Below are 25,667 nucleotides of genomic sequence, written 5' to 3'. Positions count from 1 at the left end.
GAATCTAAAAAACAAGAGAATATTGCAATACAGATCTGCATTAGCAGTACCCAAAATCGTGATCACACGCATTTACCTTATTGGAATAGGGATTTAGTATAGAACAAAATCAACTTTTTTAGACGAAAAGGACCTACCAAAACATCTAGGTACATCAGTGCAAACTCCAAAATCTAGAATAAATATTTATTTTCAATTTAAGGTTTAGATTTTACTTGTAACTTTACTTTCTTTTATTCCTTGTTATTTTTCATACATTTTTGTTTCATTCATTTCTAGAAAAGAGACTGTTGCATAATTGAAATATGATGAAAGTGAAATATCATTATAGATTATAGAGAAAAACATTGCAGTTATTACTCCTAGGTAAGGTACCCTTATACCCTTTATAATAAAAAGAAGAAGGTAGGACAAATATATCACGACAATGTTAGAAGAAGGTACTCTTATACCCTTTATAATAAAAATAAGAAATTACCTTTGATCATTTGTTGTACGTTGATATTTCGAATATTTGCTGTTGATACTGCGTCTTCGCTTAGAAGAAAACGAAAAAAATTTGATTTATCACAATAAACCGAAGTATCACCAGATAAATTTGCAATTTATTAGTTTTTGGAAGCAGTCTTTTTTCAAAATCTAACCGATGTTATTCAAAATTTGCGCGAGCTGCACAAGATATTGAATTCAATAATCGGATGTGATAGCATCTAAAAGGAAAAATCAATACACAAAAAAAAATCTTACACAAGTATTGGGTTCTTCGCGTTGCCTGCTAAGTGTTTTAGGTTGCTTGAACTTTCAGACTGTGGATTTGAAAATAGGTTATACAGTTATTCTCTAATATTGAATAGTTAATCTTACCTTCTATTACACTATATACTATATAGGGAGGGAATCAATCATTAAACATAGGAAACGATAAAAAGTAACAACATTGGACAACATCGAGAAAAATTAAAAAAGGAAATTATGTATAAACTACTTACCCGCACATTGTCCGCTGAAATCAGCAAATCAGGGGGTTGGGCTGAATAAAAGAAAGGAGTTTATCAATACAAAGGAGGTTCAGATCAACTTTTATTTGAGATCTTAGACGTTCATCAGAAAAAAAAGGTTAAGGTTTTTTTAAATTTGTATCAAATGGAGAGTAAATTTATTAATAGTCAGTTTCGTCAGTCTTGCAAAATTTATGTTATGTTGTTTTAGAATAGCTCCATTAATTGTGTGATTTGATTTTCCTGAATTCATCTCACTACTCACCAAAGTCTCAAAGTTTCGTTTAGCAAGTTACCAGAAAACTCAAATTCTAAGACTTAGATGTATAAAAAAACAACAACGAAAGATTAAAATGAACATACACGAGTTTTTATCAAACTCTGAAAATGAAGTTGTCGTCTGAAAAAATCATTGTCAAAGTCAACGTCAAAGTCAACGTCATGGTCCAGTCATTGTCAGTGGAAGCTGTAATAGTCAAGTATGTTAGGTCAAAAGTAACGTTATGAAAAGCACTTGGTAACCCATCACAAGTGCGCCCAAAATATAGCTTTTAGAACTTTTAGAATGAAATAAATGAATTGGACGTTAAACAAATTTGATTACACTGAATTTTCAAAAAACATGAGAAATCTGTCGTGAAAAGCTCATCATTTCAATTATAAACCTACCAACCCTCTCAGAAAATAAAGTAAAAGCAACTTAAAGCAGCATTAAAATGTCATCAGCCCGCACCTTCAAATATTTTCCGGATTAAAATGCAACGTCCTAAGTAAAAAGAATTTGTTTTCCATTTTTTATTAGGGCGGGGTCAAAAAGCAGGGCAACAGGGATCACGGGATTCAAGGCCACAGGTTCAGGACCGAAAAATCTCATATGATGCAAGTAGCAAAGTTATCAGAGGGTATGTATTTACTCGTTACACTGGTTGATCCTGTTGATGAATGTGCACTGGTAGATCCTGTTGATGAATGTGCACTGGTAGATCCTGTTGATGAATGTACACTGGTAGATCCTGTTGATGAATGTGCACTGGTAGATCCTGTTGATGAATGTGCACTGGTAGATCCTGCTGATGAATGTACACTGGTAGATCCTGTTGATGAATGTGCACTGGTAGATCCTGTTGATGAATGTGCACTGGTAGATCCTGTTGATGAATGTGCACTGGTAGATCCTGTTGATGAATGTACACTGGTAGATCCTGTTGATGAATGTGCACTGGTAGATCCTGTTGATGAATGTGCACTGGTAGATCCTGTTGACGAATGTATCACTAAAAGCAAATAAATAGAGAAATTGTATATATCAAAGGCTAAAGAATACCGAATACCAAAGTGCTTATGTTTGAATCTTTCTATGAAGCTGGGTTGAGATTCTCTTTTGAGTGACCACGCTCACGGTTTACTCAAAAAAGGTGTCTCCTTTAAGCTAGAACCCAAAAACGGTACAAATACACCGATAAGCCTACAAACCACGAAAGTTTACCAAGATAGATTTTACCGCCCTAAAAGCAGATTTGGTTAAAATCAAATAAAGAATTGCTAATTCAGATCAGCCTCTAATTTTAAAAATACCATAAAGGAGGTAGGTCATTTGAAAGTTTGCGTATGAAGCTTCTTTATGGGTGGGTTCCACGTGCGGTTTTAACCCGTCATACAGATACCATGAATCTTTGTGCTTGATTTTGCACACGTAGTGAAGACCTCGGTTTCTTCTGAAGTCGTCTACGTGTTGCTTTTTGTTGTCTTCTTTCTTTGCAAGTTTAACGTAGGTCATTCCGATCAGAGCAAAACTAGATTAAAAAGTATTGAATAATATGATCAGATTTCCCACAGCTTCGGAATTGAATTTTCTCTTTTGTGAGTTGTTGCCTTTTTGGGAAACCGTTTCACTCATTCACAAATTTACATTTTCAAACTTGTCGCCCGCAAATTAAATACTATATATGGACATTTGATTTCACTTTGTCCACGTGATATTTTTAAAAGTTAAATCTATACAATTTTAAAAATCAATTCCACAAATTTCCGTGCTTGCAAAATCTAATATTTGTTAAAATGTCAAACATTTAAAACTTACTTGAAATTGTTACCATTACTTTCATGTTGAAAATTGTCTGGGATACTCCCAACTGGTATCATATTAATGCCAGTTTCATTGATATCATCATCTAATGAAACTGCAACAAGGGCAGGCATTTCGTTGTAGGTCCTTGGAAAGTGAGTTCGGCTGCCATTGCAGAAGGGATAACGTTGTCTAAAGTAAAACCATGTCTAATTAAGAAATCCTTGCAAGACATTATTTCTTCGATACTAATATCATTACTTGATAGATTTAAATCTGCTGCCTTATCGGCCCTTTTTACACCGGCCTTTATTAAGTCAGTGACGAAAAAGTACGCCAATATTGACCGGCGTAAAAAGAGCCGATAAGGTATATAGTTTTCCAGTGAAAAATCTAACAGGAAAGAGATTTTTAGTTATTTGAAGTAAATATTCCCATCTCCCTTGGAGCTTCGAGTTTTCAATAAACAGAAGTGTACTGTATTTCATTAGCTTACCCTGTTTCGGTATTAGTTTGCCAAAACGTATTGTCATCATTGGTAGGGTGCAACATTTTTCTTCCACACTGACGAACAGACTCTTCCTCAAAAAACCAATTGATGATTTGAGTGTGAGGTAAAGCGAAGTGCGAGTGAGAGGCATCAGTGATTGTTGGGTAGCCCGAACAACGTACTGTCAAATCCTTTTGAGGGCATATCTCACTAGAACAAACCGATTCGATTGTGAAATCGTGCGGCAATAAATGATCTAAGAACATTGCTCGCTCATTTCCAAAAAAATTAACTGCTCCTTTATCAAGAGGTATACTATTCCAAACTGCAAACTTGAGTTTGACTTCATCGTAAAGGTCTGCATCTACCAGTTCCATTACTTGTTGCATTTTGGAGGGAAAGGACTTGTGGGTACGAAGATGTGGCCAGTTCAAAAAGGCAATTTTCAAAAGAGTGATCCAGCTGTCTACCAAGCAAGTGTCCGAAAATATAAGAGTTTGACCAGAATGATTCAGTGAACCTCCCCAAACTGGTAGTTTCAAATTGAAAATATCTAAAAAATAAGACAATAAAATTAATAACGATGTGTATAAAGTTTGTCCCAAAAAAAACGAGACCTAATTTAAATGAAAAAAGATTCTCAAAATCATTAATGTCACTGGGTTTGGAATAATAACAATAAAATAAAAAAGGAAATTCTTTGTTCAATCAATATATGTTCATTTCCCAGATGATTTGTCAGGCTGTTGAGAAAAGAAATCAAGTAATTAGGTCGAAATATTACTATAAATCATGAGGATTTTTCTTTAAATTAAATCTGTTCCGCTTTTTTCTAGACACACTTTAGCGGGATTATTCTTCCGGAAATGTTCTTAAATCTAAATTTTTCAATTTACATAGAGGTATCATATAGAAAACTAAATTTTTACCCAAGTTTGAATTGAATGATGAACTAGACACCCTGAAATTAAAACAATTTTCACTGTTAAAGTTATTTTAATACAAATTTCTGTTCCTACAATTAAATGGGAAGGTCAATTCTTTTAAAAAATGAAAAATTTGTGGCAGCCTTTTCCTAAAACAAAACATTTAGGGTTTAGAAGAGTTTGCTATAGGCTAATATTAACAATCGATTGTACCGTAATAATCAGATCCTCGTAATTATTTCAATATATTACCGTGAAACAGTCTTTGTGGACAAATTCTCATTAAAAACGATTTGGTTGTCTGATTTCTTTCTTTTCTTTGCAGCAGGAACTATATATAGAGGAAGACAAATTTAAGAATTATTGATAAAATTTCGTTAAATTGTTTAAAGATTCAAATTTGTCGATCACTTTGAGATGGTCGAGATTGTTAATCTTAATCGTCAAGGAGGAGAAAAACTACAAGTTACAAAATTCTTCTATAGCCTTGAATTTGGGATACTATTACTAATCAAATTCTTGGCCCTAAAGTATTATTACAAAAAGAAGTGTCTGTATTGAACACTTTTTAGGTGCAAGTTAAGTATTAAAATTAAATAGCTGGTTTTACCTTTCTTATCGGAAACATGCTTTCTTTTGTTGTAAGGTAAACCTACAGCGCGCAACTTTGGTCGACCAGCAGGGTTCCTTCGAGGTGGCATCTTCAATCCCAAATAATCTTGAAATACATAACAAAAAATCAATATATTGGGAGGACTTGAAACATTTGATTTGAAAAATGTATCTATTGCAGCAAATCCATTTCCTTACCATTCGGCAATCCATTTTCGGAAGAAGGTGGTTGAACTTGAGAGCCTATTGGAAAAAAAACAGTAATACAAAACATGTTTTTTAAACAACAGTGTGCAGCTCGTTCCGAGCAAAGAAATCATTCTGAGGACTTGAATTATTCGATTTAAAAATATAATACAAAAACTATTTCCTTACTATTCGGCAATCCATTTTCGGAAGAAGGTGGTTGAACTTGAGAGCCTATTGGAAAAAAAACAGTAATACAAAACATGTTTTTTAAACAACAGTGTGCAGCTCGTTCCGAGCAAAGAAATCATTCTGAGGACTTGAATTATTCGATTTAAAAATACAATACAAAAACTATTTCCTTACTATTCGGCAATCCATTTTCGGAAGAAGGTGGTTGAACTTGAGAGCCTATTGGAGAAAAAAAAACAAAATAAACAAAACATTTCTTTAAACAACAGTGTGCAGCTCGTTCCGAGCAAAGAAATCATTCTGAGGACTTGAATTATTCGATTTAAAAATACAATACAAAAACTATTTCCTTACTATTCGGCAATCCATTTTCGGAAGAAGGTGGTTGAACTTGAGAGCCTATTGGAAAAAAAAAAAAAAATACAAAACATGTCTTTTTAAACAACAGTGTGCAGCTCGTTCCGAGCAAAGAAATCATTCTGAGGACTTGAATTATTCGATTTAAAAATACAATACAAAAACTATTTCCTTACTATTCGGCAATCCATTTTCGGAAGAAGGTGGTTGAACTTGAGAGCCTATTGGAAAAAAAACAGAATACAAAACATGTTTTTTAAACAACAGTGTGCAGCTCGTTCCGAGCAAAGAAATCATTCTGAGGACTTGAATTATTTGATTTAAAAATACAATACAAAATCAATTTCCTTACTATTTGGCAATCCATTTTCGGAAGAAGGTGGTTGAACTTGAGAGCCTATTGGAAAAAAAACAGTAATACAAAACATGTTTTTTAAACAACAGTGTGCAGCTCGTTCCGAGCAAAGAAATCATTCTGAGGACTTGAATTATTTGATTTAAAAATACAATACAAAATCAATTTCCTTACTATTTGGCAATCCATTTTCGGAAGAAGGTGGTTGAACTTGAGAGCCTATTGGAAAAAAAACAGTAATACAAAACATGTTTTTTAAACAACAGTGTGCAGCTCGTTCCGAGCAAAGAAATCATTCTGAGGACTTGAATTATTTGATTTAAAAATACAATACAAAATCAATTTCCTTACTATTTGGCAATCCATTTTCGGAAGAAGGTGGTTGAACTTGAGAGCCTATTGGAAAAAAAACAGTAATACAAAACATGTTTTTTAAACAACAGTGTGCAGCTCGTTCCGAGCAAAGAAATCATTCTGAGGACTTGAATTATTTGATTTAAAAATACAATACAAAATCAATTTCCTTACTATTTGGCAATCCATTTTCGGAAGAAGGTGGTTGAACTTGAGAGCCTATTGGAAAAAAAACAGTAATACAAAACATGTTTTTTAAACAACAGTGTGCAGCTCGTTCCGAGCAAAGAAATCATTCTGAGGACTTGAATTATTTGATTTAAAAATACAATACAAAATCAATTTCCTTACTATTTGGCAATCCATTTTCGGAAGAAGGTGGTTGAACTTGAGAGCCTATTGGAAAAAAAACAGTAATACAAAACATGTTTTTTAAACAACAGTGTGCAGCTCGTTCCGAGCAAAGAAATCATTCTGAGGACTTGAATTATTTGATTTAAAAATACAATACAAAATCAATTTCCTTACTATTTGGCAATCCATTTTCGGAAGAAGGTGGTTGAACTTGAGAGCCTATTGGAAAAAAAAACAGTAATACAAAACATGTTTTTTAAACAACAGTGTGCAGCTCGTTCCGAGCAAAGAAATCATTCTGAGGACTTGAATTATTTGATTTAAAAATACAATACAAAATCAATTTCCTTACTATTTGGCAATCCATTTTCGGAAGAAGGTGGTTGAACTTGAGAGCCTATTGGAAAAAAAACAGTAATACAAAACATGTTTTTTTAAACAACAGTGTGCAGCTCGTTCCGAGCAAAGAAATCATTCTGAGGACTTGAATTATTTGATTTAAAAATACAATACAAAATCAATTTCCTTACTATTTGGCAATCCATTTTCGGAAGAAGGTGGTTGAACTTGAGAGCCTATTGGAAAAAAAAACATAAATACAATACATGTATTTTTAAACAACAGTCCGCCCCTTGATTTCGTTCACTCTAAACAAAGAAATCATTCTGAGGACTTAAAAAATACAATATAACACAAAATCGATTTCGTTACCATTCTGCAATTGCAATCCATCTTTTGTGCAAGGCGTTTGAAGTTGAGAACCTATCAGGAAAAATAATTTGTAATACATGTTTTTAGCAATAACAGTCTGGCCTTTGGTTAGGCTCACTACAAACAAAGAAATCATTTTAGTATGAGAACTTGAAATATTTGATTTAAAAATACACTATGGCACCAAATCCATTTCTCTTTTGTCATAAAAGATAGTGTTAGCTATGGCTTGGACATGTATATCAACTCTACTGTTAAAGAAAAACAACTTAAAGTAAAGGTTGAAATCGATGTAGTAATAAAATCTCACTTGTACTGATTATAACATTGGTAGCATCCAATCGAATCTCTTCTAAAAATGTTAAGTTATAAAAAAAGAGTTTAATCTTATAAGTTTAACTTATTTGTGATTATATTATCCCTTCTCAAAAGTTTAATAGGTGTAAAGTAAATAAAAATACCACATGAATCATAAAAGATTATAGGCGAAAACCAAAAGTCAAAATAAAAGGAGATGTACCATTCAAAGAATCTAGTAGAGAATCCTGACTTCCAAACCATATCTCCGATTCTGGATCTGGATCTTTTGTAAAAATCATAATAAAAATTCAATCAAGAAATCTTATACATCGGAATGGTTCAGGTCAGTTTCTAATGAATATAGGGTTTGTCAAACTCGAGAAAAGACTAATTCCAAAATACAAAATTTTGCTGAAATTAAAACTACAAAATGATATTCTACACGGTGATAAATATACAACATCAAACTTACCAGATGGTGGGTCAACAGTTTTCTCTAGATTTTCCCTGACGGCTTTTAAGTGTTGTGATTCTATAATGAACACAGGGACATAAACTCATTTGATGATGATGTTCAAAATGAACATCTAAATACAAAAAACTTCAAAAAAGCCTACCACAAGAAAAACAAATTGCAACATTTTTTAACCTACCAGTAGTCTTGTCAGTAGCATTTTCTCCATTGCTATTGTTTACATGCTGTGGTTCTATAATGACATAATATCGTTGAGTGAATGTAGGAACCGTCTGCGAAATGATTAAGTAATTCATGAAAATATTATACAAACACAATTTGAGCCAATCCTAGGATTAAGAAAATGAAAAGAAAATTGTACAGGCACATACATACCCGACCAGAAAAGAAGGCTTGTTTCGTCATTATTTTCCCAAATTCTTTGTAAGTCTTTGAGCAGATGGAGTCTTCTTTCAAAGGAATCACTGCCAACTTCACATGCAAGATTAGCAAGCTTTGTGCAAACGTCATTAGCCTCTCGGAACTTTTCATTGTGGTTCATCTTTTTCAAGTCTCTTGGCGTGGATACAGAAACACTGATTGGTTGATTCATCGTTGATTCGTTTTTATCTTGTTGATGAGTATATAATCTCTGATGCTGGTAATAATACTCTTGAGACCATCTAGGATCACAAGTATCAGGGTCAAAAAGTTTTAGATCATTTTCTGCCCTATAAGCAAAAATATGCTTACATGGCAGTCTCATTGATTTGTTAAAATAGCAAGTACAGGCGTGATCAAGATTCTCATTGGATTCTTTCAATTTGTAATTCTCTGAAGCTTTGAATTCCTTGATAACAAAGTCTGCAGAATAGCTTGTCAAGTAGGACGATATCAAAATTTCAGTCTCAGAGGGTGTAGTGTTGGTAAATACCCTTTTTTTGTTGCTGACTTTGGCAACTATACCATCTCTCTCGCCTCTCAATGTATAAAGGACAATGAAAAAACCTTTGACAAAATCTTCAAAGGAACTATACTTTTTAATAACAGATTTTAATTTTGAATTAAAGCTTTCTAATCTGTTATTTGTTGAGTTTAGAAAGTTACCATTAAGTGCTTTAAAACATCTGACCCAGTCGTGACGAACTGGGTGCCAATTTTTGTAGAAATAATTCCAAATTTGCGTGTTTCCCAAAGCTTTCAAATCTTTGTACGTGTCATTGTAAACATCCATGGAAAAAGAATAACACATCTTTTCAAACAGTTCTTTGGCTGTGTCTGAATCGGTTTTGGATATTTTTAGGTCAGCTATGCCCCTTTTAAAAGCTTTGAGAGAATGAAAAAGGCAAATTAGCACTGGACAACACCATAATTTTGAAATGGTGTCACGTTCATTAAAATCTTTATCTGCCATTACAACTCTGACTTTACTGGGGTTCAACTTTTTAAATGTATCGATAAGCCAGACGATTGTCTCTTTCATCTCATTGACCAAAACAGAAACCCCAACTACTTCACTGAGACCCATCGAATCCTCCACTAAAAAAATATACACTGGTAATCGAATTTCCAGTAGTTTATATGTGGCGTCAATGCACATGACTTCTGGAAATGAAGCAAAATCTTTCTTCATTACCTCGTCCTGAAAGAAGAGCCCGATAAAATCTCCATTTTCACTCACGTTCATTTCCACAGTGCAACCTAAAAGAAGGAAGGTTGTCATCGTCACAATAAGCTACACATCATTCCCTTAACAAATCAAGTTTAATATCTGACTTTGATATACGGTGTGTCTTGAATAAAGTGGTCAATATTCTGCTTTATGTGAAAATCCTGATGACTCATATTTCCATAAGTGCAAAGAATGATATTGGAAAGCGAATCTTGGCATGCAAAAAAAGTTGTGATTTTTATATACTAAAATACTCACTAATTTGAGACACTTTATACTGACAATATGGTTTATGCAGAAACAACTAAAGGAATACTTAGTGCCAGCAATAAAGCTTACTTCTTAAATTCTAGATATACGCTTATTTCAAACATACAATACAGGAAATTTTTGTGCTCATTGAAAAGCTAATGAAATACATACCATATTGGTTTCTTAGCATATTTATGACATCATCAAATGTATCTTTGTTCTGACTCTTTTGCGCCAGGTTACTCAAATCTTTCAGAAGAACCACCTTACCAGTCTCCGCTTGAATTTGGTTCTTCAGCATTTTTTTGTTGACCTGGAGATCCATCATGTGTGTTGCCTTTTTTTTTTCATCATTTGACAGTCTCCTCTGTTGGGGAAGATGCCTGAATAAATTCTTTGAGAAAAAAAAATAAGTGGTGGTTGCGTTACATTAAATCAAATCATTGTTGAAGAATTGGACATCAGATTTGCAACACTTTCATGGTATACACTGAAACCTACTCTGGTGCTTGGATGGATTCTGATGGATTGAATTTTTTTTAACAAAGATAATGAAAGTTCTTTCAGCTTGCGAAAACAATTACATTGTATTGAATGTTTTTGTTACAAATACCAACAATATTTCTGTTAATAAAGTTACCTTCTTTTTGGTATTGCACCACATAACACAAAAAGGTTTAAGATAATTATTAAATGCTTTGAAGGGGGAAAGATAACTCTCGGGGGACAAAATTTAGCATCCAAAGAACTTTAATTGCATTCAGCAACCAATGTGCGATGCCGGGTACTGGCAAGTAAGTTTTATACATGGATTCTATTTTTTGCAAAGATTGCTGACCTATTAAGGAAAAATTCTAATTCTAAAATTTGCAACTTATAAACAAAAACTAATTGAAATTGTTTAACAAGCCCGGTTATACAAATCATTGATAAATAACTGAGTGATTACCTCATTGAGATCATGGTTATGTTCATTAAGAATTTCTTTGACTTCCAAATCCTGGCCATTCTTGGATAACCTTAGTCTAACGAAGAATGGGCAGTCTGACTTCAGAGTACTAGAAAAAATCAAAACCAAAATCAAGTTGCCACGCTGTTTTTTTGTTATTAACATGGAAACCAAGCAAATGAAATTAGACTAATTCCATTGAAAGGATATCATTTAGCATGACGCCCGGGAGGGGGGTACTACCCTTGCCGACCGACAGGGGTGCTCCGCTGAGGTTCGAAAAGCGGACCCTACATGGGACTCATTTTTTGCAAAAAAAGTGACCCTGAATGGGACTAAAATTCCCAAATTTTCTCAAAATTTCCTGATTTTGTCCCAAAATTTCCAAAATAGCTACCCTACAAGGGACTGATTTTTCTATTTTGGTGTTTTTACGACCCTACGTGGGACTGGTAGAGGTGAAAAAGGTACCCTGACCAGTGGAGCCTCCCTGTACCTTTTTTTTGCCCTAGTACCCCCCCCCGGGGGATGACGAAATCCAAGCTCCATATTGCTGGGTTTTTTTGCTTAATTATAGGTTGAGTGTGAATAATCCTAGAAGGCTGAAAATTGATTACAGTAGCAAAAGATAATAATCAAACTTACTAGGAAGCTCTTTTACCAGTTCCACGTGAAGTAAATTTTTGCCCACCATGAACACATGAGTATTTCACTTCAGAATAAACCAATTTTTTGTTAGCACATTTCTTTGCTTTACTCAGTCGATTACCCTTAATTGCAGATGCCAAAAGACGACAATCGGGTTTCCAAAGTTGAACAAAATTTTCTTGCTGAAAGATTTTGATTTTGGATTCTAAATCTTCCAAGCTGTTAAAAGTCTCACCAACATAAAAATTTGATGGTTCTGGTTCTTCCATAATGATAATAGTAGATGAAAATTTTACTTGAAGGGAACATTTGATCTGATCAAAACTAGACAAAAAAAGAATAATAATTAAAAATCTAAAATAAATAGAAGATATAAAATTGCTTCACTGTTTTTTTAATAAGAACAATTTCAAATGTTGAGGCTTAAAATGACAAAAAAAGTGAAAAATCAGGAAAAATTCAAATCTGGAGAACACATGTCCAAATCTAATAACGTTCAGAAATAAGGTCAAATTAAAGTAAAAAATCTTTCAAAAATAATGAAAGCATGATGAGCAAAAAGTAAAAAAATCGTGATTGGGAAATATTCAAGTATTTTATTTCAAAGAATGTCCTACAATATTAATCTTTACAATTCTTACAAAAGAAAAAAATATAAAAACTACCAAAAACAAAAAATTGCTTATTGTCAAGTATATAAGAGAGAACTTTAAAAGCTGCTGAACATTGTTTGAAATTGACCATTATCAATATAAATCTATGGTACTGCTGTACTGCTTCATACTGCAATTTAGTCTAATGTTGACATTCCTCATCTAATTCTGACACTTGTTTTATTAGCTGAAATTGATAAAAAGGTCAAAACGTATTTTATTGCTCAAGGTTAGTTTCCACGGTGAACGTGTGATAGAGTTGACAAGAAACTTGAGATAAAAGTTTGTTTAGGCAACAAATATGTCCATTCCCTGTCCTTGTTGCAGGCCTGGTCCTGTATGAAGGCGTGCTATTGCACTCGCACACGCTAGCACACATGACATAATTTGCTGGTGCTGAAATAACACTCCAAAAATATATACAAAATCTTTGCCCTTTGCGAGTGCTAGCACACCGTAATCTGTAACATATTTTTCATGGAGCTGCTATTTTGGCACACACAAGGTTTTATTCATGGCCAGGCCTGCGTTGTTGGGTCTAAAGAGTGAGTCGATTGGTCAGTTGGTTTGTAGTAAAATTTTTAGGGTTTTCTTTTAAACTTGGTCTGTGAGGCAGAAGAAAAACGTTCAATAGTCAGCCAGCTGAAAGGTCTGCATGTTTTACATAGTTTAAAGTTGGCCTTTGAACATTGTGACCTTTTTACACAAAAAAATTTTTAATGCAAAATGATAAACAAAGTTAAAATAAAATCACTTGCTGAAATTTTAATGAATTTTTTGACAAAGGAAGCGTCATACACAAGTCCAACAAATTTACTGACAGACTGACTCTCTGATTCAATTTTACTAAATTTTCAATAGGGTTATTCAAGTTATTTACATTGACAAGAATTCCTTTATGGACGTTTTCACTATGCCAGGCCCCTCACACTTGATAGGATTGATCATCAGGGCGGCTGGATGACAGATCCATATGTGATTGATGGATTACTAATCGATCTGGATAGGAGATCAATCAAAAAGTGATAATCAAGAGTTTTTAGGCTTATGATTAATTATAGTTTATACATTGATCTGTCATCAATCATCAATGTTTAATCAATGCATTGCACTACTCTCTAATCAATATACTCCATTGAAATACTAGCTTAATAAATGATCAACAAAGGAATAGATAAGTAATCTATCAATCACATATCGATGTTGTCAATCTGTTCCGATTGATGCTATTGAGCGTGGAGGCCTGGACTATACTGGACTATGAGATAAAAAAAAAATTTCATACAGTAATAGTGTATGACAACACAGGCTTTTTATCACACATTATATTGATTAGAACACATTAGCACACCGTGGAAACCAACCTTTATGGCCAGAGAGGAAATAATCCTTTATCAATCAGTGATTCAAGCTTTCATATCATTCCTGTCTCTAAAGAAGGGTGTCGGAATTAAACGTGGGATGTCGATATTAGACCAACTCACAGCTCTATTTAATTTGATCATACAATTGCATCAGTATAAGAAGTAACATCTTGTTGATTAATAATGATTGTAAAATTTAAGTAAAATGCAACTGTGAAGAATGAAGAAGAATTTTTTTACTATGGACTTGGCATTTTTAAAGATATATACTATTTTTAGAACGTGATTGTTCATGGAAAAACACAACCCTGCCACCTCCCAAAGCACATCAGTCCAATGTTTTTGTCTAGTGTGTTAGTCTGTTAGAATGCACACCACACCAGATTCTTCAAGTATCAAAACGTATCCTCATCAAACATCAGTCAGACTGTGTGTTGGAGAGGTGGTGCGTTGGCAGGATACCTACAGTCGTGTGGCTGGAAATACAATTATTTTCCTATTAGATGTTATTAGATATTTCAGCAGATTGTCACATGTCATTTATTCATTTAGGACTATAACATGTAACCTTATACATCTAAAGATACGACCCTGCCGGTGCACCCGACAGTCGTGTGCTGTCGGGTGATCAAATTTGCGAAAACACCCGACAAAAGCGCACCCGACAGTCGGGTGCTAAAATTCCAAACTTTGTTACATGTTGGGTGCTGTTAAAAGCGTTCAAGATGTAGCACCCAACAAAGTGCACCCGACTGTCGGGTGTTTAAAGTTCTAACTTCGAACACCCAACAACAGCACCCGACTGTCGGGTGCACCGGCAGGGTCGTCTAAAGATCAAGTTTTAAAAGTTAAAAATCTGGCAACGTATTCACCAAAACAAGTATTGAATGACACAAAAGAATGACATGCAAAAATCCTTTGTAAAATGAAGAATTTTGAATAATATATAGTATCTTGTTGTCATGGTATGTCAGTACTGTAATGTCACCATCATAATACAGGACAGAGCAGCAGCGCACCAAGCTAACTTTTTCATATTGTTCAACAATTCCCTAAAAAGTATGTTTTATTATTGTTTATACTCCTCTCCTGGTACTCCATACATACTGTCCCACCACCGACCGCACCATGATAAATAAAAATAAGTGGGATCATGAAAGATATACGGTACCCAGAAGCATTAGCTAGCTAGCTAAGCAGTGCAGCAATATCAACATCCCTACCAGTCATCCATGCATCTGATGACCATCCAAGCCAAGAGCAAGAAAGGGAAAAAGGGACAAACTTGACAAAATCAACATCTCACACACTTTATACGCTTACGGTACTGTACTGTATTATGCTTTTAGTTTATCATGTTTCGTAAAAATGAAAACTAATTGACATTTTGGTTGGGTTTCAGCTTTTTTTCCACATGCAGCCATGATTCTGGATTCTGTATGATTGAGGTCCACAAACATGACTGCCATTCACATGGCTATCATATCTCATGAAAGATTTTTACTGAGGAATGTTACTACTCTCAGAAAAGATCACCTGGGTCGTCTCGAACTCCTTGTATCCAAAATTTGTTCAGAGATTTGGTAGCCACTTCCTTATCCACTCGACCACTCAACACCTCGTTGAAATTGTAGAATCTGTTTACTTATCTTCCAAATTTAATATGTGCCGTTACCAGGTTACTATAGCCGCTCCACAACGGTCTGGTTATAGTCCCGGCATAAAGCTACAAAGAAACAATCTGCCGGGACTTTAGCTAGTCCGTAACGGAGCGGCTAGAGTAACGGCAAACTAAAAATAATCTGCCGTGACTATAGACACTTCGATGTTTTTTCTCCTTTTTTGCCGCCATTATTTGTTTTCACCGATATAAACAGATACCCGAAATGTTCCGATAAGTTTTTCCGATTTCTATGACGTAATTTTACCGTCATCACATGACGTCATTTACGCGCGAAGGTTTCTTTTGTTTTTACGTGAGGTTTTGATACCAGGCCAAAAATGTAAACAAAACAGGGGGGGTTCATGCAGTTATTATATAAACACTATGACAATTACTACCGTGGTGGTATATAAACCAAAATTTGGGAAAACAGTTACTCCACCAGTGGACTAACTGCAACATTGATGGTGCCTAAGCCCAAAATTGTCGATTTTGGTAGGATATGGTGTACTAAGTGAGTACATTTTTAAATTTTTCACTTAAAATTTTAGGTTTTTAAAAATTCCGGAAGCAAAAAAATTCAAAACATTTTTTTTCAAAGTCAAAAAAAAATCACAAAATTTTTTCTTCAATCAAGGCATGAAAGATATTTTAACAAACTTGGAAAATGATCGAGATATTTAACTCTTGAACGGTCGTTAATAAGACGTACCCAGTAAAATGGTATCAAAAATGAGGAATTCAGTGAAAAAATTGCCAAATTTGGCATTTTTGGGGGTGGTATACACCAATTTTGAGGGTAAAATCAGTTAGTACACTATGGAATAACTGCAAGGGTGGTGGTGTCTGTAGAAAATGTCCAAAATTGCAGTTACTCCACATAGTGTCAAGGAGTAACTGCAAGACCCCCCCCTGAACAAAAGTGTGTTTTTTTCTTTTCCCAATCAAAAACAAATCTCACAACATCAAGTCAAGCTTTATGGTGAAAGTTGCCAATTCTTAGTTTGTTTATATATAAAAGGAAACTTTTGGAAAGTAAACCTTGTGGAAGCTTACCCACGTGGAAATCGGTGATTTGTGGAAGGATACAATGTTTGTATTGGATCTTGAGGACCAAGAGCAAGAAATTAATGCAACACATTGTCGATTTTTAGATTTAGATTATATAAATGACAGTTCGTTTGTATCTATTGACTTGAATGATGATAAGAATGAATGTGAAATTTGCCACCAAACTACAGAAGAACCGATAGTCAATGTTGTTTTGAGTGATGAATTTTTGAAATACGAAAAATCTATAGAACGCTGTGGAAGTGGTGGAGCTTTTACTAAAGCCCACCAAATTTGTTTGGATAGGTGGTCTGAAGTTATTGAAAGAAACTTAAAGATTGAAGATTCAAAATCAAGCCCTCCTAAAGATGATTCATCATTTGTTCAAAGAATAAAAACTACAACAAACAGACAGAATATGTCACATGATATTATTGCTACACATAATACTACAAACAAAACCCTAACAGAGATACCAGCAGAGATTAACCAAAGCTGTAGCTGTCCTTCATTTGAATCTCGAAATAACGACTACCAAAAGTTTCAATGCAAAAATAAAAGGGATAATTCTTCCTCAGGTAATTTTGGGTTACATTAAAGAATTCTTTTGCATATTTTCAAGAATTTTTATATTTATTTTTGCACATGTGTATATTCATGATTTGCAGACCCAACAGTTGATTGATTGCAAGTGGCGTATTGGCTGATTTTATGTCACTTGCAACCAATCAGCTGTTGGGTCTGTGAGGTAATGTCAGAAGACATTGCAATGGTGCATATCATGAATATCTTTTTTTTTAATGTCACTTTTCATGACGCCAGGTCATTTCTTCTTGAAATGATTAATTTTCTTGCACTTTAACATAATCCATAATTTCTAGACTAAATTGGCATTTGCCAGCAATAGACCTTTTGATGTGATATGTCATGTTGAATAAAAAACTCTAGCACAAAAAAAAAATGTCTATTGTATATCCTTTCTTTGGTTATACCAGCGTTTATTTTCAAACTCAGGAAAATTCCTGGTTTTTCTTTTGGCATTTATGCTCAGCAATGATTTCATATGATGCATATAATCATTTTTTGTTTTATGTTTACAGTTGAACTTATGAAACTTGAAGAAATCAAAAAGCTTTTGGAAAAGCTTGAAAATTTTGTAACTGGTAAGTATATTACTTAAACACTTTCAAATGAAATTAGGTTCAAATATTTTTTCTCAATGTTTTGGTTGGTAAACAAGACGGCAGGGGAGATTTTTGTAATTTAATTTCCCTCAATTTTAGGTACATCAAACGAATTGGTTGAGCAGCTTCAACTACGAGATAAGTTATCACATGAAATATCTGGTCAAAAAGCTGTCATTGCACAACTTGTTCAACTTCAAAAACCTCATCAAAGAACAATCAATATCGCAAAACATCTCAAAATTCCTAATTCGATCTCCAAAACTTCAATATCAGTTTGATATTGTTTTATGAATATTTTGATAGTTTCTCATGAAACATTATAATTGCTTTCACGAGATAGGTAGGGCTGGCCCATCAACCTCGTGTAGCAATATCTTTAAAGTAAAATATAGATCATTTCTAACAATAATGAAATTATATATAAAATCTCAAAAAAGATTGTAGTATATGAAAGGGAATTTTTTTAACTTCTTTTATTTTTTATGCAATATTTATTTTTAAAATATGCTGAACTATATTCTCGTTTTCACAATTTTAAAAATATGTTTTTAATAAATGGAAATCTATTTATTAAGTACTTGTTCAGAAGCCAGTTACATTGCAGTGGTTTTAGCAGACACACTTCATGGTGTATGGTAAAGTTAATATCCTTGCATATATGGTAATCCCTTGTGTTTATATCATTTTGCTAAACTTTTACAAATTGAGTAATAGTGTATATATTAATTAGTTTATCATAAACGTCTTTTTTATACAAAGATTTCTCCTTTGACGATAGCATGAAAAGAAAACATTATTTTGTTCACATTTGAGCAGTAATCACGTTTGTTGTAATTTAATATTTCCGTTTTTCTAATTGCTCTGTGCGTCATGAAAAGAAAACCACAGCCTACTATTCGATTAATCGCCCGCGGTAGGATTAAACCAGACAACAATTTCGTCATGGTAACAATCCCATTAATGATGCGTCATTTTCTATGAACCAGCTGGGTTAAAACTCCCGCAACATCTTTATTTCACCATGGACGTAATAGAAATAGATATACTGTTAACTTTTATTCATTCTATTGTAACGTATCGTTGTTAGCCTATTGCATTGGCGCTCTGTTACTTTGGGAGAAAAAGCAATAAAAGTAGTTGCAATTTTAACTTGATGAAAAATCTCAACGTACACGCTTCTTTTATAAGATACACTTTATAAGAATTTCCATGATGAAAATGGCCAAAAAATTAAGAATAATGCTAAGAATATCACCATCATGGAATTTTGCTACTCAAGCTAAGAATGCCATTTTAGAGCATTTTCAATTATAAATTGTCACACTGGGTGAAAAGCTGTCTTCAGGAATTTTCCAAATTTGGAAAATGTCATATTTCCTGAAATTTCCATAAAAAAAAGTCGTATTTCCTGAATTTTCGAAATCTGACCTTTTAATTTACAAAATCCTCACATAGTAATTTGAAGCTTTTTACAACCTATTAAAGATGACTTTTAATTATAAGGAATACCAGGAAATATGAAATTTCCAAGTTATGGGAATTTAGCAAATGTCACATATTGGCGTTTCCAAATTTGGGAAATTTGACATTTCCATTCCTCAAGAAATCCCAAAAAAGATGAATTTTAAAACATAAAAAAATATCAGGAAATTTGACATTTCAAAGTCTGGGAATTTAGCGAATGTCACATAGTGGCGTTTCCAAATTTGGGAAATTTGACATTTCCATTCCTCAAGAAATCCCAAAAAAGATGAATTTTAACCCTATTAGCCCCAGGGGGGGGGGGTAGAATCTACCACGCTGGAGTTCTTTTGTGAATATCTCTGAGAAAAATTTTTCAAACGACTTGAAACTTTCTGACTTTTAACAAAATCTTATTAAGAGTACTTGTGCAAAATTTTAGGGTCATAGGTTGTTCAGATCAGGATTTATGACTTTATTGTGAAACATGACATAAAACCCAGCTAAAACCGCTTAAAACTCAAAATTTAAAAGTGCTGATAACTTCTGAACTATTTATTCAATTATTTTCAAATTTTGACACGTGATAGGCATTGACAATATAAATTTGAAAAATTTAAAAAAATATTTTGAAAATGATGACGTCATCATTTATGACGTCATCAAATTTTGAAAATTTTGCTCATCTTCAGTATAGATTTTACGATAAAATCTTCATGGAAATTTCAAAACCGGCAATTATGTTAAAGAGCCACCTTTTATCTTTCTGAATCTTTAAACAGAATCTAAATATCTTCATTGGTTCGATTGTAATAGACAGTTTAGTAAACCATATATTTGGGTTTTTTTCCGACAGGTGGAAATTTTGTGATGACGTCATCGGTTTTTGAATGATGTCATCAAATTTTTTTTTCTTCCTGGAAATTTGTTTCATGATGGAGAACATCTGTACCAATTTTCATGACCATAGCTCTTCTAGATCAAAAATAATCGAGGGTGGTAGATTCTACCCCCCCCCCTGGGGATACCAAAGTCAAAAAAGCTTGGGGCCAATAGGGTTAAAACATAAAAAAGATCAGGAAATTTGACATTTCAAAGTCTGGGAATTTAGCGAATGTCACATAGTGGCGTTTCCAAATTTTGAGAATTTGACATTTCCATACCTTCAAAAATACCAAAAAAAGTGAGATTTCCAGACATTTTTAGGTCTTTTTTGGTATTTCCAATGAACTGGAAATTTCGGTTTTCACCCAGTGTCAATTACCCCGCCCAAGTAAGCATCGTGCGTTGATCATGTTAGTAAAAGTTTGGAGATTTTGTTGAAAAACCTCTTATATTCAAAGGGACATTTAAGTAGTAAAATGTAAAGATTACGCGAACCACGTGTCATTAAAGAGAACAATTAAAATCACGTGTCCAAAACAAACTTGTAAAACAATTGAACAATCGAAATTAGCCATATTTGGTTTGATTTTTTATTTTGACATGTGACATTTGTTTTGATTTTGTATCCGCTACATACAGTTTGTTTACAAATTTCACAAGTACTGTTATGTCCCTTTAAAGGGCTGCTGCTAGGGGAATCCTGCATCAATCAAAAATATATTTACATTATAAGACAAGAAATCTATCATAACGTCACCACATGTTCATTATCTATGGGATATTTCTCTTTATTTTCAGGAGCTAATTAAGGTTTATCACCGTCTATCAAGAGTTATTGATTTGATTCTTATAAAGTATTATATATGCTTATAAGAAAAATAAATATGCTCATATTGTGCGCCATCCCTTGTTTACTTTGTAAGAGCTAATTACCGAAAGGTTTATCACCGTCTATCAAGAGTTATTGATTTGATTCTTATAAAGTATTATATATGCTTATAAGAAAAATAAATATGCTCATATTGTGCGCCATCCCTTATTTACTTTGTAAGAGCTAATTACCGAAAGGTATATCACCGTCTATCAAGAGTTATTGATTTGATTCTTATAAAGTATATGCTTATAAGAAAAATAAATATGCTCATTTTGTGCGCCATCCCTTGTTTACTTCGTAAGAACTAATTACCGAAAGGTATATCACCGTCTATCAAGAGTTATTGAGTTGATTCTTATAAATTATATGCTTATAAGAAAAATGAATATGCTCATTTTGTGCGCCATCCCTTGTTTACTTTGTATGAACTAATTACCGAAAGGTATATCACCGTCTATCAAGAGTTATTGAATTGATTCTTATAAATTATATAAATTATATGCTTATAAGAAAAATGAATATGCTCATTTTGTGCGCCATCCCTTGTTTACTTTGTATGAACTAATTACCGAAAGGTATATCACCGTCTATCAAGAGCTATTGATTTGATTCTTATAAATTATATGCTTAAAAGAAAAATAAATATGTTCATATTGTGCACCGTTCTTTGTTTACTTTGTAAGAGCTAATTACCGAAATGGGCCAAAAATATCTTACGTAGAAGGAATCTCTAGAATTAGGCTAAGAACCATTTTGGATAAGTCTTTGTGTTCTTATAAAAACTAATAAACCAGCCGAGGCTGGAAGGTCAGCCAATAGAGCTTAGCTAGATAGCTTTAATAAGTGGGTTAACAGATGTAAGAGATGTACTGAAACAGAGTAGACTAAAAATGTTGAATAATGTACAAAATGTGAAAAATTTGATAACTTGATTTAAAATTATTTAAAACAAGCCTGAGAGCTCCTCCAACCCCCCCCCCACGAGAAGATCACAGTATACTTCTCTTTAGCATCGTAGCACTGTTTCTATGACATCAAACAATTAAGCTGTAGTTCATTACTATAAAATAAAAGAGAAACATAGTGGTGTAATTAAACTTTTTGTTAATTTCATTCCAGTCAGTTATGATACATTTTTTCTGTTGGATGTAGACAATATCCATATCTTATCTAGAAATAATAAATAAGAAAATTGCCAAAACGTCAGAACCAAAATAAAGACTCGAATAAAGATATCCATCAAATATACATAGAAACTGTACTTTTTGTTTTACTTGATAAAACTCCAATAACACTTTAAACTAACAAGCTACAAACTTTAAGTCACAAAGCGCAAACTCCAGAAAAACACAATTTGCATCAAAAACTTTGCAAAACGTAGTTCATATTTATAACATTTCAACAGGAACTGTATTTTGGTAGAGTTGGTCAAATTACAAAAACCATTTGTCAGTTGTCTGCAAGGCCAATGAGGCACGTAAAAACTGACTGCTATTCAGTCAAAGCCAAAATTTGGCAAGGCCAGAAAAACATAATTTGCATCCAGTCTGCGTTTAAATTTTGTAGTTTTGTACCGTCAAGTTACACAACATGCACACAACCATCTTGAAGACTTTGCTGGTGGCAAATGATAATCGAAAGCAAAACTTAAAATTCATAACTATGCAGGAAGCTCATTTTTCCCCCATTTTGCTTTAAACTCCCTTTTGATTGGTCTATGAATTTGGGCGATCGCTTTACCGCCTTGGTGGAATAAACACACGACCATAATAAATAAATTCAACAGGGCAGCGAAGTAGCAATTAATTATCGCCGTTCATTCCATTCCATCATTCAGTCAAAACGTGCGCCAAGGTTAGAAAAGGTTAGAAAAACACAATCTGCGTCCGGAACTGCGTGAAAAATAGTTTGATCAATTACAACAAAAACTGTGTATATTAATATTAATATAATTGATCAAATTCCAAAGACCATTTGTCATAATTTTGCAAGTCCAATAATAGGAGATGTCATCATTTGGTTCCCGTCATCTGACCGACCCTGATTTACGGTCAGCAGGTAGAGTTGGAGAGTCGGAAAGCTTTTCCGCTTCTTTGCTGGATTTCCACTGTCGACCTCTGCACGCTCTGTGTTTACAAGTTTTCAAATCGAAGTAGCGAGCCGCATGCTAATGGAGAGTAAACCGAAAACCAGTTTATCCACGGTTTCTCAATTTCTTAATTCGGATCAGTCCACACGGATTCCCTTTCAACAAGATGTAGCTGCTTCTTAAAAGAAAAATATTTTCGACCGACCAACCGAATGACCCCCACTTTTTAAAGTAGAAATGACGGGAACCAAACAATTTTTTGCGATTCGCCTTATCAAACCCCTCCAAACCAACAAGTCCAAAAAAGCACGATTGCATCCAGTCTTTATCAAATTTAGACAGTAGCTGTACTTGTTTAAACTTTATCAAACTCCAATAACATTATAACACCATCAATCCCACCTAGAGGCAAACAAGAAAATATGTTTTTATTGCAAAAACTAATAAAAAGCAGCAATAAAAAGTATCAGAAAATTCAACATAAACAAAAACTTGAGCAAACGGCTTTAAACCTTCAAAAGATGTAGCAAAAGAATCCCCTTGATGAAAATCATGTCTTTGATTTGCCGAGTTAAAAAATAAATGACAGAAATTGAAGCTTGCAACAGATTTACACTGGAAATACTTTGGTACAACACTGACTTATCACATCTGACTTATCGCTGAATTTTACTCACGGCAGACATCCTCGTCCTACTTTTTGACCCGCATTTTCAAAATCCGACTAGACGGGGGTTCTGTTATTATCAGTTAGGTAGGGTCAGGGTTGCTAGTAACGGCTTGTCACTGTGCCGGGTGCATACTCGGCGCCTTGGGCCCCGCAGGGTTGCTAGTAACGGCTCGAATTTCAGTCAGGTTAAAAAAGGGGTACTTTTACCCATATTATAATAACATTACCCCCGTCCTTTTTGTCATTCTATAAGTATTTACAAATTTTGTATTCTGCTGTGCGAGTGTGGCTCAACGGATAGCGCGCTGGGTTTCTGTTCAGAGATTCTTTCATTTGGTGGGTTCGAATCAGTGGCGGCCTGGCAGGGGGTGCAGGGTGTGCAGTGCACCACCCAGAAAGACCTGAGAGGGGCGCCAAAAAAACTTTTCAAGGGGGCGCCAAATTTTTTTTTTGATGTTTGGTTGGGCGATTTTGCGCCCTTTGACACGTTTTAGCGCCTTCTATAAGTGCAATGTAAATTTTTTTTCGCCTGCGGCGCTTCGTTTTATTTTACGAATTTTTTCAAAACTACTATCAACATTTAATTGCGAAAAGTCTAAGCAAGAGAAGTGTTGTGTATCCACCAGGGGTTAAAGAGGATGCTCATTCCCAAAATGAGAGATTGATCGAAACTGCTCGCTGTGGTTTTTATGCTCTTATGCGGACTAACTTTCTCCTTTTTAGAATATCTTATAAGGGGGCCCCTTATAAGCTATTTGACCTTTTTTACACCAAATTTTTTTGCCTGCGGCGCCAGAATTACAAAGGACCCTTATTCTTGCCAACTTTCGAATTTTTTTGGGCCTCTTTCAGCCATTGATCTTTAGTGGAGATTACAGTAACACCAGGAAATAACAAGGAAATAGATATCAAATTATCATTACCACCACCTTCGTATAAATAAAACTTTGTTGACTCAGAGATTCCGGGCGTTACTTTCAACCAGTCACTGCTCTTACCTTAATAGTTTCACTTAATGGTATAGGGCGCAAATAAGGACAAAAATACCAGGGGCGCCAATTTCATAGTTTGCACCACCAAGAAAATTAAGCCAGGCCGCTACTGGTTCGAATCCCGGCCGGGACGATATTTGGAGAAAGATTGAATTTGAAGTATCAAACAAATTCATAGAAAAGTTAGTAGAAATCAGAAAACAAGTCTCAGAAGGTCAGAAAATAGAAAAGGAGATAGAGAGATAGGAATTGGAAAAACAGAAGGGGGGGTATGAGGATGTCTGCCGTGAGTAAGATTCCTGCCATCTTGAAACACCACATTATAATATTATGATCTGTAAAAACAACGCACGCTAAAAGTACCCAAAAAGTTAACCCGATCGGAAGAAAGTTTAGAAATCGAAGTGAGATCGGGAAATCGGATTTTTTTTTTGCCGTCTTATGGAACTGGAAAATTTTACCTATTTGAATGCTCAGCTTAGGCTGACCAATAAATTTTCAAAAAATATAAGAGAAAGTTCCAGTAAACGAGCTTGTCTTGCGAAAAATGATTTGATAATAAAGAAAGCCGATTTGAAAAGAATTTCAGTGACAGAAAAAAAGTTAACAATCCATCTAATTTCTATTACGTCCATGATTTAACGTACATGTTTTTTTTATAAGCATAACGCTTATAAGCATACGAAGGCTCAGATTTTCAGAATTCCTAAGCATAACATGAGCATATATGTCAGCCTAAAATATTTTTCAAGTGGTCATTTTTATCTCGTTATCTGTTTAAAATGGTTTGGTAGAGGTCAAGTAAAAAAATAAGACATTCCACTGCTCCCAAAAGCTGAGCAAATTTTTACAAAATTTCTGAAATTTCATTAAAAACTTGGCTCGGGGTGAATCATAAGCATGA

The 25,667-nt window shown here is 34.0% G+C and overlaps 3 protein-coding genes across 3 annotated transcripts; 1 reads left to right on the top strand and 2 right to left on the bottom strand.

Annotated features, from left to right (window-relative positions):
- Window positions 1-93: 93 nt before the first annotated feature.
- On the bottom strand, window positions 94-4,515 carry LOC136823921 (sericin-2-like). Its single transcript, XM_067080077.1, has 8 exons — window positions 4,483-4,515; window positions 3,560-4,106; window positions 3,079-3,255; window positions 1,913-2,272; window positions 990-1,030; window positions 748-806; window positions 479-537; window positions 94-173 (listed from the first exon to the last, which is right to left on the bottom strand). Exons 3-8 carry the CDS (start codon window positions 3,101-3,103, stop codon window positions 94-96), a joined length of 624 nt encoding a protein of 207 aa, XP_066936178.1. The 5' UTR covers window positions 3,104-3,255; window positions 3,560-4,106; window positions 4,483-4,515.
- A 2,694-nt stretch (window positions 4,516-7,209) lies between these two features.
- LOC136823920 (uncharacterized) lies at window positions 7,210-9,131 on the bottom strand. The gene is made up of 8 exons (XM_067080076.1): window positions 8,751-9,131; window positions 8,554-8,607; window positions 8,373-8,432; window positions 8,121-8,183; window positions 7,911-7,952; window positions 7,601-7,651; window positions 7,420-7,464; window positions 7,210-7,286 (listed from the first exon to the last, which is right to left on the bottom strand). Exons 1-8 carry the CDS (start codon window positions 9,118-9,120, stop codon window positions 7,210-7,212), a joined length of 762 nt encoding a protein of 253 aa, XP_066936177.1. The 5' UTR covers window positions 9,121-9,131.
- A 7,370-nt stretch (window positions 9,132-16,501) lies between these two features.
- On the top strand, window positions 16,502-18,611 carry LOC136823831 (uncharacterized). The gene is made up of 3 exons (XM_067079999.1): window positions 16,502-17,183; window positions 17,706-17,768; window positions 17,889-18,611. The coding sequence occupies exons 1-3, from the start codon at window positions 16,646-16,648 to the stop codon at window positions 18,068-18,070; spliced, it is 783 nt and encodes a 260-aa protein (XP_066936100.1). The 5' UTR covers window positions 16,502-16,645; the 3' UTR covers window positions 18,071-18,611.
- Window positions 18,612-25,667: the final 7,056 nt, after the last annotated feature.

The sequence above is a fragment of the Clytia hemisphaerica genome, unplaced genomic scaffold (genome assembly GCF_902728285.1).
Source record: "Clytia hemisphaerica strain Z4C2 unplaced genomic scaffold, Clytia hemisphaerica genome assembly, whole genome shotgun sequence".
In the NCBI taxonomy this organism is placed as follows: Eukaryota; Metazoa; Cnidaria; class Hydrozoa; order Leptothecata; family Clytiidae; genus Clytia; species Clytia hemisphaerica.
This window is presented reverse-complemented; position numbering and strand designations above follow the sequence as displayed.

Bases quoted from the DNA above. Each gene is read 5' to 3' on its own strand.
- LOC136823921 (XM_067080077.1), bottom strand. From the start codon at position 3,103: ATGAAAGTAATGGTAACAATTTCAA. The intron at 1,031-1,912 runs GTAAATACATAC...TCTTTTATTCAG, and splicing joins AGGATCAACCAGTGTAACGA to CCCAACCCCCTGATTTGCTG. The intron at 174-478 runs GTAATTTCTTAT...TATTTATTCTAG, and splicing joins CGTACAACAAATGATCAAAG to ATTTTGGAGTTTGCACTGAT.
- LOC136823920 (XM_067080076.1), bottom strand. From the start codon at position 9,120: ATGAGACTGCCATGTAAGCATATTTTTGCTTATAGGGCAGAAAATGAT. The intron at 8,433-8,553 runs GTAGGTTAAAAA...TGTTCATTATAG, and splicing joins TGCTACTGACAAGACTACTG to AATCACAACACTTAAAAGCC. The intron at 7,465-7,600 runs GTAACGAAATCG...TTTTTCCAATAG, and splicing joins TGGATTGCAATTGCAGAATG to GCTCTCAAGTTCAACCACCT.
- LOC136823831 (XM_067079999.1), top strand. From the start codon at position 16,646: ATGTTTGTATTGGATCTTGAGGACCAAGAGCAAGAAATTAATGCAACA. The intron at 17,184-17,705 runs GTAATTTTGGGT...TTATGTTTACAG, and splicing joins AAGGGATAATTCTTCCTCAG to TTGAACTTATGAAACTTGAA. The intron at 17,769-17,888 runs GTAAGTATATTA...CCTCAATTTTAG, and splicing joins GCTTGAAAATTTTGTAACTG to GTACATCAAACGAATTGGTT.